This window comes from Sphaerodactylus townsendi, linkage group LG09 (genome assembly GCF_021028975.2).
Source record: "Sphaerodactylus townsendi isolate TG3544 linkage group LG09, MPM_Stown_v2.3, whole genome shotgun sequence".
Classification (NCBI taxonomy): Eukaryota; Metazoa; Chordata; class Lepidosauria; order Squamata; family Sphaerodactylidae; genus Sphaerodactylus; species Sphaerodactylus townsendi.
Window position 1 is genome coordinate 83,884,760 of NC_059433.1, and position 16,201 is coordinate 83,900,960.

At 41.4% G+C, this 16,201-nt stretch overlaps 1 protein-coding gene across 2 annotated transcripts in view; it reads right to left on the reverse strand.

The window, feature by feature from the left end:
* Nucleotides 1-1,023: 1,023 nt before the first annotated feature.
* Nucleotides 1,024-16,201, reverse strand: part of ZFPM2 (zinc finger protein, FOG family member 2) — a 381,732-nt gene continuing 366,554 nt past the window's right edge. For both annotated transcript variants that reach the window (XM_048507431.1, XM_048507430.1), the window contains 3 exons: nucleotides 9,008-9,214; nucleotides 5,653-5,877; nucleotides 1,024-4,515 (listed from right to left, as the gene is read on the reverse strand). In XM_048507431.1, coding sequence (XP_048363388.1) covers nucleotides 2,018-4,515; nucleotides 5,653-5,877; nucleotides 9,008-9,214 — 2,930 coding nt within the window. In that variant the 3' untranslated portion in view covers nucleotides 1,024-2,017. The remainder of the gene's footprint in view (nucleotides 4,516-5,652; nucleotides 5,878-9,007; nucleotides 9,215-16,201) is intronic.

The following is a 16,201-nucleotide window of genomic DNA, read 5'->3' on the forward strand; positions in this document are numbered from 1 at the left end:
ACGCATAAGCATAGTATGCATTACAATGACTAAGTGTGTGTTACAGGTCTAGAATAGGAACCATGTTTGAGGAGGTCATGTGACTCAGCAGAGCACTGCTAAAAGGCCCCTCTCTAAACAGCTTCAGATTGTTTGGTGGAAAAGTGGCATCGTTAGGAATGAATGGATTTTACTGGTTCCATTCCTTTACCGTTCCAGAAGTTCACCGGTGCTGTATTCCATTCCTCCTTAATTCCAGTTTAATTAGGAGAATTTTTAAAAATACATTCCAGAATTCACACATATGTGGAACTGAAACTATCAGTAACTTCAGTTCACTTGCATGTTTTTACACCTCTCTGTTAATATTGTGTATAGGAACATTCCTACATTTTGGGAATAAAGAAGACTCTTGGTAAAAATATACACAAAATCATACCAAGATAGCGTTTTCCATTTGTTGTTGTTGACACACTGGTAAACACAAGGAAGGAAAAAGGGAATAAAGAGATTCAGAAAACTGGAATCTTCAGAAAACTGTGCATTCGCTGTGCAAAATTTGGAAGTAAAAAAATACTACCGTGTTTCCCCGAAAATAAGACAGTGTCTTATATTAATTTTTGCTCCCAAAGATGTACTATGTCTTATTTTCAGGGGATGTCTTATTTTTTCTGTGTTCTGTTCGTCGGGCATGCTTCCAAACAAAAACTTTGCTACATCTTACTTTCGGGGGATGCCTTATATTTCGCACTTCAGCAAAACCTCTACTAAGTCTTATTTTCAGGGGATGTGTTATATTCAGGGAAACAGGGTATCGACACCCCCAGTAAATATGGAAGTTAAAAAACTGTGGACACCCCATAATGCATCAGTTTCACTTTGGAAAGAAGGCAGAGTAATGTGGAACTCCAAACCTTGAGGAGCAACTCAGAGCAGGCATTCTTCTTAACTGTACAGCAAACAGTGTTAATATGTTCAGCTAGCTACTTATATTTTTTTTAGCTTTTGAAGCTGTTGTGAATGAATCAATTACTGCCAGACCAGGCCGATGATCTGGAATTTTATTCCATCCATATACATGCATAGTAACAACATTTGTTGAGAAATTATTTCTATCAGAAGTAGAACATTATCTCTGTGATCACCAGTTGCAGTATTGCTACTCTTATATTTAAATATCTCTTATAAATGAATTAGATTCATACTTGCAGCATTGAGTTAAGGATTTCATTTTGTCTGTGCCTTTCAAAAGATAAAACTGATAGATAGGGTCTCATTACTTACAATACTGCTTCCAGTAATTTTTGTTCATTCTTTATAAAGTATTGCATCTTAACAGCAAAGGTTTAAAAATCGCGACAGAGATGCATCAGCGAAAGAAAATACAAGTACTATACAAGGAAAAAAATTGCCATCTTCGTTTTAACGGACGTTTCAGGTTAAGAAAATGGACAGAAACATACTGCTACATACAAATGCAAAGCCTCTAGTGACTAAAGTACTGTATCTGCTAAAATATAAAGTGCAAACTGAGCCAAATTCTTCAAAAAATATTGAATTTTTAAGGCGAATTTTACAGCATAGTTGAAACTTTTTGCAAGTTATATTTTAGCATCTACATCTGCAATAGCATATAAGAAAAAAATCAGGATACACAGGTGCTTTTGAAGCTATTCCTAAAATGCTTTTCCGTATAGTTTGTGACTATTTTCTTTAAAATCTACTATACAGTGCAAACCATATGTGCTACACAATAACTATACAATAACATTACAAATGACTTTAATATAAAGTTTTTTTTAAATAAAAAATAACTACAGCTATGAATACTGCTGGTAAAATAAATTAATTGCATTGAAAATGGCACCAAGAATACACTTTACTAATGGACTGTAATGGAAGTACACTTTTAAAGTCTTCAACTCAGCAATAATGAATAAACGCCTGATTGTCCAGAAGTAATACAAACAACTCTCTCTTTCAGTTGTATGGAATAATATACTAAACACAGGTAGGTACCAAAGATAGACCAAGAATTTCATTTCACATGTTCTGCTGCATGTGAGGAGCAATAAAACTTCTTATGAGTTATAAAGTTTGATAGGTTGTTGAACTGGATGTCACATAGACGGCAATACTTCCCACTGGTCGGAGCCTGTGTGGAACCATTCACACCTTTAGCTATACTAGATAATTGTTCTTCTGCTGCAGGAATCGTTGGAGAGACATTTTCATTGGCAGCTAAAGCATTATCAGATGCCCATGATGGAGATTTGTGTCCATCTTCATGCTGCTGAGGATTCTGGGAAATGTTCTCTTGCTGTGGATTGGCTGTGGGCCGTTCTTCCTGTTTTAGTCCACCATTAACTATGACCATGCCTCTATTTTTTGGCAATAGTGGCAGAGACTCCTTCTTCTGTATGGGGCACCCATTTGAGGGGGTCTGGCTCTTCAGAGATTCACTTTCTGCATTTGTACTTTGATCTGCATCATTATTATGAACAACAAGGGAACTAGAAATATAATCGCTTGGCTTTATTCCGTAATAGGGAGAAAGCTGATCTGCTCCTTTAGCTTTCTTTATTGCTCCTGGATAAAGGCATTGTTGAAGAAACAAGTGTTTGTTTTCTTCTTTTGTAGCAATGAGCTGGGCAGCCTCACTAAAGACTTTAAGTCCTTGAAGAGTTGCTAAATGTGTGGAAAACAAATTCCCGTTGGGAGACGACTGTTTTGAGTTTCCGTTTTTCTCGCATTTGATTATGCTCCGTTCATAGCTGACCTCAGGGCTGTTGCGTTCACTTTCTGGGTTTTGAAATACCTTGCCATCCAGCTGTGCCATTTCGTTACGCTGATGCACAGTGACAGGGCAAAAATTCTGCTTATGAGCAAGGTAATTCTCTACCTTATTAAAACTGATCTTGCAGACTGTGCATTCATGGTAATCCAGCAGCCTTTTGGGGGAAGTGGAGGTCCTATCAGACTGGGGCAGACATTTTTTGCTGAGATCTATAGGTACATCCATCTCCAAACAGGAAACTGTTGCATGCGGCGTGTCACATTTCGAGGCTGGGACACATTTGTTAATGGATAATGATGTTTCTAAATGTTTTGAGACCATTCCTGGAAAGATGTCGCAGCGTGGATGGAAGCACTCTCCAAGATTATCAGTTGGCTCTTGCGAAGATGTACACGGGTTAGAAAGATTAGCCACGTCAAGAAATCGCTGTTGGACGAGCTGAGGCCTCTGCTCTTGCTCTGGCAGGCACATCTCGTACATCTTCCTTCGCTTGCGTGTGCGCATCGTCCTCTGCATGGCAGGCATTTTGCTGGAAGCAGATCTCTTAAGTGGAGGATCATGGCGTGTAGCACAATAATACTGCTTGTGGACCATATATGTTTCATGCCTGCTGAACGTAATATTGCAAGCTTCACATGTGGTTTTGTTGGGATCACTTTCTGCTTCTATTAACGGAGCAGTCGTTGCATTCTTGCCATCCAAAGGTTTCCCATTAAGTTTATCATCATTGTTGGCAGCGTTTGACAGCTTCTTCACCTGTGAAGAAAAGTCTTTGTCATGCCCCTTACTATTTGGCCCAATTACGTCTAATACAGAAGAGGAGTTGAGACCGGATGCCTGAAGGAGTTGATTTTCTGGGTCTGAAGTATGAGAAGCAGCGTTCAAAATGTTGATCGAATTTTGACCATTGTTGGGACTTACAGCCTCAGGCAGCTTTTCTGAGACACTGGCAAAATCTGGCGACTTGGCCATCTGTTGCCATCGGCTGCTGCAGTAATGCTTTTTGTGTACCAAGTAGTTGTCCAAATTGTTGAATGTTATGTTGCACTCAAAGCAGGTAGCTCCTTTTGGCATGAGCGGACTATAAATGACAGGGGGGTAACTGTTACTTCCGTGCCTCAGCCGTCGATGAACCAGCTCAGACATTTTGGCTAAGATCTCAGAAGCCTGAGGAACCACTGTGATGTCCTGGGGAAAAGCGAATTGAGAAAGAAAAGGGCCCATGGGGAAAGATGGACCAAGATTCGGCTGGACTGGGGAAGAGGCAAGCCGTGGGCTAGAGGGTTCAGATTTAATTTTAGTGTAGGAAAAGCTTTGCTTACTGGTGGCCGCTTGTGTTTCTGGCCTCTGATTGGAAAGGAAAAGGGGAGTCTTTTTTTCACACTTGTCAAGCTCGGTGTCAGAACTTGCATCTTTTGTGTGCATTGGCTTTTGGCCCTGGGAGCCATCGCTTCTGTTAAGGGGATCCGTAGCTGACTGCAAAGCCTCTTCGTTGCCACCTGGAGAGTGTTCAGTGTCACTTTCTTTCTGCAGCTTGTTGCCAGGGACATGCAGGTCTTGGTGCTGCATCAGCTCCCTCTGAGTCTGGAAACCAAAATGGCAGTGGGTGCATCTAAAGGCAGCTTGAGCGAGATGTGAGAACAGATGCTGATGGAAGTTGATCACCGAATCCGCGGTGTAGCTGCAAACTGTGCATTTCAGGCTAGCCCCAGAGGGAAGAAACTCTTCCATTTTTACTCCTGTGGAGTAAAAAACATAACAAGTTTTATTAATATGTTAACATTGCAAGCTAGAAGTAATTCTAATAGGACTGCAAAGTGATGAAGGTAACCCCCCCCCCCCAAAAAAAAAAAAAAAAAAATCTCCTGAAATTAGCCTAGTTGGCACCATCGGCCAAATTGAACCTTTTTACGGCCACTTATTTCAAGAGATTCCAAAGTAACTTTGCTATTGTGCTACTAGCACTTGTATCAGATGCTAGAAGCTTTTCTTGGTAGGGACGGACGGTGTTTGTGCTGACTGACACCACTCAAACCCATAGTCAAAATGAATCCTTCTGAGAAATTCTGGTAACAATCACTTAACAAGCAACTGAAGAGAAACAGGTGGACCAGACTGATGTTTCTCAGATTCTGACTGCATTCCTGGACTTGTTGAGTGACAGGAGCTGAGAAGCTGGTGAGTATGACAATTACAATCACCAGAAGGCTGTTATTCGTCTTTCACAGTGTGTTTCCAACCTGGCCAGTACAAGGACTAGAATAATCTCTCTGTTGACCTTCAGCCCAACTTCCTTTTCCTTTTCGTAAATTTCATTTTTAAAATTGGTAAATGCCAAGTCACTTTATTATGAAAGAAAAACTGAATTAGAAATAAATTATTTATTGTAGCATTAGGATTTCAAGGTATCTTAGAAGATCGTTTAGGGCCCAGCGAACAGAATTGCTAACATATCAGCAGCTCTTGTAAAGGACATTTGCTCAAACTGTATGATGTACTTCTATCCCTGTCGTTACCTTACCCCAAACTACTTCTAGCTTATCTTTTGATATTACTATTACCTAATAAGCATCTGGCAATCTGTGTCCAGCCCTTGGGCTACAAGATTGGTTGGTCAGATCTGCATCATTTAGACCACTTCTACTTATATCTGTGAAAGTATGCAATACAAAAGCATATAAAGCTAGAATTGTTATAAAAATGAATATCAAAACTAGTATATGTATGTATATAATTACTGAAGTATTAAACAGAAATAACTGAGCTTGGTGTTTCAGTTGTACCTTGGGAACTTTCCTTGAGCACATTGATGAAAATGTGCAGATATGAAGTGTCCAAGGAAAAAGTCAATCCAGGAGAGCAACTGTTTCACTTACCACTGTGAGAATTTAGATGAATTTCTAGGGCCCTGGCATTCGAAAAGCTTTTGGTGCACTGTGGAAAGGGACAGACACTAGATATCTGCTGAATACTCTCGTCATTTTCTTCTGATATCTGAGCTCCTTCTCGTTGCCTCCCGCTGCAGTAGTACATGAGGTGAGCCTGCAGATTTCTCTCGCTCCGATACCAAATACCACAAGATTTGCAGGGGAATATATCCTCTACAGGAGAGAGAAAAAAATATCAGGTGCGAATAAGCCATAGTTCAGTCCTGCCGACATGTCTAAGCTACCCGAGCTCATTTTAAAAATACCAATTTAACAGCAGACTGGCAGTACCACATATGATTAGTAAACAAGACATATAACTAGAAACTCAGTGTAAGGACTTGTTCTATTTTTTTTTTTCGTCACAAAGATTTCTAAGTCTGAGAACTCAATGAAATATACATAACATTATCAATTACCCTGAAAGGGCTGTTCGTATTATATTTATACAAATCATTAGAAGTAGTCCAAATAGGTGCTGCTGATTTGCTAGTTATTATTTTTGACACACAGATGTACAAAACCTGTAAATATTATGTACTATTTTAGAAGTGGAATTCTCCCATCTCTTTCAGGCATAAGAGAATGAGACGGTAGTGACTGTATTACACATATGAATCATTTGGAACCAAGGATGCTTTTCCTTCACAAGTATTGTTTCCTTAAGATGCAACCATTTTTAGATTTAAATAACTGACATTAAACTCCTATGACTGATAATTTTTACGCTGTCTTTAATCAAGGGTGGCTGTACTAGAAACGCAAGTTCTCTAGAGATGAACTCCAAGAAACTAGGATGACCGTAGCTGCAGTCCTAATGGCACTTTCCTGGGAGTAAAGACCTACTGATCAACTTTGATTTGACCTGTTTAGGACTTTCCCCTGTGTAAATTACGTATTCCAGAAATATCACAGGTAACCAGATCAATTCCTTCCCCTATCATCCACTTAGATTAAGAGGTAACTAAGAGCATTAGCATCTCTTCCAACGCCATTCTTGATTGAAATGGGTCTAGATAATGTCTCCTTCAAGTCTTCCTAAAACTGTATAGCCATCATCTTGGTTAGGAAACGTATGCTGGGCACCAAAGGCAATTATTTGGGTCATCTGTGTCCAAGGATGCCTTCTTCAAATGGAGTCTCATCAGGGCTTCTTTTAAATGTCAGAGCTGTACCCTGCTGCAGAGATCTATTTATTACCTGCCCAGAACTACCTGAACACACTGAATGAGATCATTGATCCACCTCCATCAGTATTGTCTACTCAGACTGGCAGTGGCTCTCCAGGATCTCAAGCAGAGGTTTTTGACATCACCTACAGCCAGATCTTTTCACTGGAGATGCCATGAATTGAGCCGGGGACCTTTGCATATCAAGGAGATGCTCTACCACTGAGCTACAGCCCCTTTCCTGCTCAACTATCAGCAAAAAAGGGTGAAGGGTTAAGCCTAGACATGGTGGGCTGCACAGCTGAATGCAGATTGTTTACTTCATCAGGGCCCACCAGACTGTCCTCTAATAGCATTCTTAGACTGACCTAAGCAATGAGAATTTAACTTGTTGCTGTGTATTTAAACTGAACTCCATGTCTACTTCTTTCATTCAGTTATTTAGAAATAGTCAGCTTGAGGGTGAAGAATGAAAATATATTGTTAGGAAATTTTAAAAAAAGCCACATGTAACTTTAAAACTTGCTGGACATTTTGTTAAAACTAAAGACATCTGTTGTTTTGAGGCAGCCAAACTAATCAATACATTCTACTGTTATGGAATGCAACAAATGGCTAATACAAAGCTGTATGCATTAAGGGAACTGATGAAGTCTCTGCTTTTATTTGGGTCTTGTTTAGAGAAGTGACTCTGTATGATGTACTTCTGTCTCTGTTGTTACCTTACCCCAAGAGAAGGAGCAGCAGTGGTGTAGCGATCAAGAGTAGGTGTACTCTAATCTGGAGGAACCGGGTTTGATTCCCCACTCTGCTGCCTGAGCTGTGGAGGCTTATTTTGGGAATTCAGATTAACCTGTACATTCCAAAACATGCCAGCTGGGTGACCTTGGGCTAGTCACAGTTCTTCTGAGCCCTCACAGCCACACCTACCTCACAGGGTGTTTGTTGTGAGGGGGAAGGGAAAGGAGTTTGTGAGCCCCTTTGAGTCTCCTACAGGAGAGAATCCAACTCTTCTTCATCATCAAATGTTATACCTGTTCTTGTACCATACCACTTAACAGTGTAGATACGGCACTGTATCTTGACCACAAGTTGACAGTTTTGAAACACTGTACATACCAGGCACATCAGGGAAAAGGCCAAAAACTTGTCTATATTTATGCACACATCTATACCTATACTTTCCAAAGCTGGGTGACCATCCAGTCTTTCAATGGTGCAATCTTCCACCTGCAACTGTAAAACACTATGTACTCACAGGCTCCTGAAGACTTTCTTTTTATTGACTTGAAGCTTTTTCTGACAAACTTTGAAAGAACAGGCTGAGCAGATCCCTGGCCTTCTGAGATGTGATCAAAATGCATAGCGATATATTATACTATACTAGCTGGTCTGGCCACGCATTGCTGTGGCTGAGTCTGGTGAAGTGGAAAAGAAAGAAAAGGGGAAGTAAACGGTTCGAACATGTTTCATTGCACAATGCTTGCAAGGGAGGGGAGGGCAAGGGGCCCCTCGCTCCCCTTCCTCTCTCCCGTTCCCTTGCTTGGCAACCTGGCCGGTCGCTCCCTAACGTTCCCCTTCCTCTGATACGGTGGGTGGGCCATGTGCAGGTGGCTGGTCCTGTCCCTTTCACTCCCTTCCCTTGCAGGAGAATTATCTAGCGTATCTAGAATTATCACGCTGGGAGGCATGAGCTACGTTGTGTTCAAATTTCAGAGCGTTTGGTCCAGCAAACCCCCAGACCCTCCCTCACCTTCCCCTTCCTCCGCTAGGGTGTGTGGGCCATGTGCAGATGGCCCGCCCCATCCCTTTCACTCCATAAGGCAGTGGTTTTCAAGGAAGGCATGGTTGTTTCCCTTGTATCAGAGAGTGTTGCTTTAACGGCCAGCAGATGGCGCTTTTGTGGAACAGAACTGTGGTTCCAACTGTCACAGGTGTAGCATGTACACAATAACTGGCACAGTTGTGACATGTATAGTATGGAAACCTGGCCACATGTGAATGCGACGTTGTGTGAAAATTTCAAAGCAATCGGTCCAGTAGTTTGGGAGATTACCTGTCAGCAGAAAAACGCACTGATAGATGTTTATATATATAGATTACACTTTGAAACAAAACAGAAGTAGAGCACTCACTGTTGACAATGGCTGTTGGCAAAATGGAGGCCATGGCAGCTTGTTGAGGGAGCAACTGTATCGAGTCCAGCAATCGAGCAGGATACATCCCCTCTGTTAGAGTCATCTGAGTGGCAGCTTGAAGCCTCGAGTCGAAATCAACAACAAAGGCGATCAGCTCTTCCCCTTCGGCAATGGCTTTTGTGGTTGTACACCAAAGCTGACCTCCTGAAAACGCAAACATGCACACAAAGAGGGGGAGAAAATAATTGGTAACTATTGTGCTTTGTAGCACATCAGGTCCTGAGCAGTGTTCTAAAATGGGTGACTACTTCTTGTCAAGGAGACTCATAACCCTCTTCCTTTGCAGCTGTCTGTTCATGTTCATGCAGGAGTGTTTAAAACAAGCCATCCATGCTGAAAATACAGTCAGAAATTACATAACCTGAACTGCAAAGGAATTATAACAGTTCTGTAATTCTTCTATGATCCATTAAATTACTTAATTACAGCCCTTTGTCTCATGAAAATCTAGCATTCCCATTCAAATTAATTTTTTACCAGGTTCTGTCTGGTCATTTCGTTAAAAGTTCTGGAATTTCTTGCATGCCATATCTGGATGTGTGCAACGTGTACTCTGTACAACATGAATGTCTATGAAAACAACGCATGATAGCAATACACAGATACCCTTATAAGATCATCTCCTCCCCATCTATTTACTATCAATTCTCTCTCTTTTTTAAAAAAGCCCACCTTCACTTATATAATAATACACATAGTTAAGCTGACTGCATTAAGTCTCCCTATGATGACCAAACTTCCTGTTCAGATATGGTGAAGATCTACTTCATAAAAGGCTTGTTCAAATACAGCTTTGTTTTAAAAGAGAAACTTTCTTCTTGCGGCAAGATATGCTGTAACTCTGTGTAGTGTCACATGTTATGCACTGGAAAGAAAATTAACTATGCAAGTAATGCACTAATGTATTTGAATGTGATAGTGAACACTCATTTATTTAACATGTTTAGACAGGCACAGCACTTATATTGTGCTATCTCTACTCTCAGTCGTAGATACATATCCAGTACAGTTATGGCTGAAATAATGTTGCATACTTTATACAGTATAAAGCCTGTTCTTCTACAGCTTTGTATATATAGCAAAAAATATAGGCAACCGCGCGGGTTGGGGGGCATACCGGGTACCAGTTTGATAAGTAATATTGCTGTGTTTATCTTTCAGCATAACTGCCTTTTCAACTACACTTCATTTTCCCCCCATTCCTCAAAGAGATTACAGTTTTAAAACAACTTGTTGCAAAAATCTGGTGGAAGAGATAACAACAGTGTATGATATGCAACAGCTAAATAGAAGAATTAGGACATTGTTTTAGAGGAATCTTGGACAATTAATTAATCCAGTCCTATTAGCTTTCAAAGAAGAGCAAACAAAACAGCGTCACTGACAATATGTTTGAGAAGGGAGAAAAAAAACAAACAAGGCTTAGCTCCCAGACCTCAAAGTGATGCAGAAGTTTCAAAGGAAAAAAAAGTTTCTTGTATTTACCCTTTGCTAGTAATACGGCTGGATTTGTCTATAAAGATTGCAAGTGAATTTATTAGGAGATAGCGACTATAATTTCAAGGTTTCCTGCTTTCCATGATTCAGGACATAAAGAGTTCCTCACTCTGGCAATGTACCGCTTGCGTAAAAACTTCCAATTCTTTGAAAAACAGAATCATGGAAATAGAGGAAATCATGCAGAATAAGAAAGGTATTTGCAGATTTGTTTACTTTGTGTCATTTGTCTGAATCACTGAATCATTATGTTTTCCTGTTGTAGATTTTTCTCAGACACAGAATGAAAACAGGGATGAAGGAGTGCATGCCTTCGTTTCATGAAGCCTTCGCTTAGGCATGCAATGAGAACATGTCTTCTGCTTGCCACTTCCTTTCTAAGAAGGCAGTCCTAACAATCCAATCCAAAGGGAGGGGATGGTACAGGAGTGGCCAGGGACGACACTAGCACCTGCGCTACCTCCAATAGGGTCTCAGGCAGCACAGGAAGGGGGAGAAACAGAAATCCCTAGCTGCCTGAAAAATCCTATTGGGAAGACTGATTTATGTCACACTTTTTAGCGGCAGAAGTCAGCTGCTGGCATAGAGAATGTTCATGGATTAAAAGTCATGGATTAAAAGATTAAAAAAATTGGAATATGCTGCCACAGGAGGTGGTTATGGCCACTAACCTGGATAGCTTTAAAAAGGGCTTGGACAGATTTATGGAGAAGTCGATCTATGGCTACCAATCTTGATCCTCCTTGATCTCAGATTGCAAATGCCTTAGCAGACCAGGTGCTCAGGAGCAGCAGCAGCAGAAGGCCATTGCTTTCACATCCTGCATGTGAGCTCCCAAAGGCACCTGGTGGGCCATTGCGAGTAGCAGAATGCTGGACTAGATGGACTCCGGTCTGATCCAGCAGGCTATTTCTTATGTTCTTATGTTCTTATGTCCTTTGGAGCGGATTAAAGTCAGCTCCACCTTGGGAATACCCCTCAGAATTTGGGTTTTGTGTGGCCCAGGAGTGGTCCCACAGTGGGTGAAGGAGCTAGGAACACGGAAAGAGGCATGTTGGATGGCGTGTGAAAATTTCACGCCGTTTGGGAGGTGACCTGTTACCAACAAAGTCACAGTTAGCTTTTTATATATATATAGATATAGATTTATTTATGTCTGGCCTAAAATCCTGCAGTTTAGATCTGCAGGAAAATATGCCAGCTATAAACTGAAGTAATATCGCATTGACCTCTAGAGAGAGCAAAACACATGTGGACCAGATACAGTAAACAAGTATTTACCAGTGAGAAAATGAGAATGTGGAAAAGCCCTCATTCAAAAAGAATCAGCACCAAATTAAAGGTAGGTGCTTTTTCCACACCAGTTTTTTTGATGCAGCTCAGCTTAACAACTGCATCAGGATTTCCCCTCCTTTGTGGCCAGCACCATTTGTAGGTCCTCCCCATTTTTCCTCAGGTTTTTTCAAACCACCTTTAAAGTATTTTTTTTTAAAAAATGCAAGAAAAACTTGAACAAAAACTGGGGAGACGCAACCAACAGACAATATTTGTGCGTAAGAAAGGAGGGAAACCTTACGCAGTTAAGAAGCCCAGGCCTATCAACAACTTGGTGTGGAAAAATCCTATGTCTTTACTTTTTTTATGGTCTCTGAGGCCGTTTCTGCATGGCCGTAAGGGCGCCTCCACGCCGGCAAGAATTCCGCCGGCGTGGAGGCGGAGGGCATTCGCATGCAAGCATGCGGACGGCCTCTGGAGAGGCCGGCGGCTCCGCATGGAGCCGCCTCTTCCCCCTTCCCCGTCCGACTCACCTTGTCCTCGTTGTCGCCTGCTGGCCATCGAAGCCCCACCCACGCTGCCCTCCGACCTCCAGGGGTCGGAGGACAGCATGGGCGGGGCTTCGACGGCCAGCAGGCGACGACAAGGACAAGGTGAGTCGGACGGGGAAGGGAAACAGCGTGTTCCCGGTGGTGCTGTTCGCATCGCGCCGCCGGGAACACGCTGTTGAAGGAAAAACAACCCTTTAAAGGGTTGTTTTTCAGGGCGGCTTGACACCGCCCTGGGGGAGAGGGAGCAGAGTCAGGTCAGCGCTGCTGTGTTGCAGCAGCGCCGCCTGTGCGAATGGTTCCCTGGGGACGGCGTATTTCCCGTCCCCAGGGCGCCATTGATGGGCCGTGCGGAAACGGCCTTTGTAACCCTAATGCCTTTTCTGTCAAGAAAAGATTGCAAAGAAAATTAAAACAACTCCTAACATTCTGTAGAAAGGAAGGCTTGAACTTTTTGTTCTCTGTCATGTTTATAATTTGGACTCCTGTGAAAAACAGATGCAAATAGGAAGCTTATAAATGACCTTCATAATTGCTGCCCAAACTGAAGTGAAATGCACTTCAAATTGTGAAAGTAAAGAAGACAGCCACAGTTCAAAGTTGATTCCATTTTGGAAAGTCATGCTTCAGTTACAAGAATCCGTTGCCTCAAATACCTCTGAAGCCTGCCAAAAATTTTTTTTGTGCGTTCTTTTTATTATTTATGAAATCAGAGCCTGCAGAATGTCATGCAGACCTCTGCTGATAAACTCTAATTAAGATTAAGACAAGTCCTTTGGAAAAGATCCCATCATTAGCAAACACGATAAACATACACACACACAAAATACTCCCTACTTGTCAAACCAGAACTATTCAGTAGCCTAACAGTATTATCTGTTGCTAGGCTACAACACTGACAAAGTTTCAATTATACTGTATGGTCATACCTATAGTGTACCATAAGCAAACTGTACCTCAAATGAAGGCACAGACCTTCAGCCAGGCTATCTGAAATCCGTAGCTTCTCACAATAACAAAAATCAGGTTAATAATTCCACAATGCATAGCCAAAAATGGAGAAAGAAACCTTTGAGAGGCATTGTGTTTGCACAATTGTTTCTAATTTAACTCTGTGATCGATAGACATGTTTTGTATGCGAACAAAACGCATGCAGTTGGAAGGTGTAAACCATGGAGCTACATCTGTGCTCATCAAAATGAGAAACACAGCTCAGCGTAAAACGCATGTGAAAATTTGAGCCATGAAACCCTGCATAGTAGAAGAAAAGGCCGTAATACTCGCACTCTGATCCAAAATACAGCATGACAATAAGGCCCAGTTCATATTATCCTCTGCATGGCTGCTTCGGGAAGCCAAATGCGTAGGCACAGCTCCATATGCCAAGAGTATTAAAGCATTGCCATACAGTGCTGCAGCACTTTCAATCTTTGTGACAACATACTTGAATTGCTACAAGTGCATGATAAGCTGTTTCTTTTGCCTTGCTAATGCCTTTGAGGTAGCAACTGCACATCAGAGCAAATGTCCACACAATAAGTATCAGAGACCATCGTTGTATATAGAGCTGCACTGACTACACTCATCATCTAAACATAAGGACTCTCAACACGGAATCCAGTGGGGAAGACTGCAAGATCAGGAGATCTATGGGTAGTGGAACATCTGCAGACAAAGGCAAAAATGTTTAGGATCTTGGCATTCCCACATCTAGGCATCCATAAGAGGGCACATGGAGTGCACAAAGGAGGGGGGGATCCCTACATATCACCAACAGCATGTCTACTGGTGTCAAGTCTTCCATAGTAAAAATGGCAACATAGAGAACACAAACTTATTCGGATAATTCCTTGTCTCCCTTCTCTATAAAAATGATCACATTAAGGGAATGTTCTAAATTGGGTATTGTGGGTTTTCCAGGTTGTGTGGCCATGGTCTGGTAGTTTTTGCTACTAATGTTTCACCCATGGTTTGATAGTTCTTGCTCCTAACGTATCACCCGAATCTTTGGCTGGCAACTTCAGAGGCACATGCTTTTTCTTTATCTTTATCTTTTGAAGCTGCCAGCAATAGATGCAGGCAAAACACTAGTAGCAAAAACTACCAGACCATGGCCACGCAGCCCTGAAAACACAACAGCTAGTTGATTCTATTGTGAAAACCTCTGACAATGCAATTTTGCAAATGTTTTCTTTTTATTTGTGTATTTTTTAAAAGAAAATAACTGTCTTGTTCTGAAAGGATAAAGTTAAATGCAGTACCCATCTGCACATCCCCTGCCAACTTCAGCTGGAGAGTTTACCTCAAAATCAGAGGTGCCCTACTACTTCCGGTTAGTGACTCTATTGCAGCTATCAGCACACGCATTCCAGAGGGAATGGCTAAAAATAGCTTACCATTCCTCCTAATAAAAAGACAATGGCAAAATGCAATGCCACTGAGTGGTTTCGGGTATCTTGAAGACAGAGGCAACTCCAGAGTGCTTCTGAATGCTTGTGAGAAAGAAACTCCAGATATTCATTAAGCTATAGAATGTAGAACATGCCTTGATATATTATTTTGAGGGTGGGTGGCTATCAGAATTCCACTGTGTTGCTAATCAGTCTCAGCCTACTGCGCACCCTAGCCATGCAAGGTTTTTTGTTCTTCCCTTCCGTTTCTCATTTGCGCGTAACGTCTTTGACTCTGTCACTGCAGAGCAGCAGAAGTGTCCATTTCCTGTATACACATGTTTTTGTGAAGGAGGGTCAGGAGACTATCTGCCCTTATTGAATCGACTTGTATTTGTCCGCAGACTTAAAATGGCACCCGGGTGCAATCAGCTTTCCTCCTGTCCGAATGAATAGCTTCCACTTTGTGAAAAGACGTTTCAATAATAGCTCTGAGAAGAATATGTTTGTTTGCGTATATATTTGCCTGGGGTCCGTCTTTTATTTTAAGCTTTTAAAGGGAATTCACAAGCCCACAGTCAGACATTTTCCCCGGAGCGGAGGTGTGTCTGTTTACTCAACTACTCAGAATAACTTCCCCTAACCAAACAATGCCCCATTAATGCCTACTGCAAGTCCGTATCTCCTGCTTTTGACATTAACAGAGAGCGTATATCTTTACGTAGCCACACTGTTTAATAAAAAAACAATTCTAATAAATTCAAACCCAATACTGTTGAAATTCTTGACAGTGGAATAGTGCAAGGAAAGGAACTTATAAATTATGTGTGCCCCTTTTTTGAAAAATGCTTTGGAGGCTTCTTTGTGCACTGGCAAATACAGTAGGAATATGAGGTATTGTGTGGTTCCTTCTGCACAGTACCTGATAAAAGAATAAAGAGCTTTGACATATTCTTAAAACAATAGAGGAATTAAAGAGAAACAATGGGCCAGCTGCTTCATTAATACAATCAAAAGAGAGCCCAGCACAGAGGAGTCCAGATAATTAAGCACTACTCTTTTAGACCTCCTTTCTGTAATAAAATTGCTTAAAAATTTATTAACTACTTCACAGTTTGTTAGATAGATCTGTGCACTTGTTTATTTGGGTTGATTAATGCCTTTTCAGTATTCTCCAACATGCCAACTCATGGTTTATACAAGTTTTTGAATAAAATAATGTAAGAATAACCGATAGGGATCTCTACCATACACAGCAATAAATCAAAAGCATTTTGTGAACAGTCTTTCCTGTTGCTAAACAATTCTCAACATTTTTCACTTGTATGTACCTCCTAAATATTCGGTAAGGACATCTTTTCCCCCCCTTTTTGTCCATGCTTGTATTTGAATAGCCCATTCTCAGAGAGGATTTCAGCAA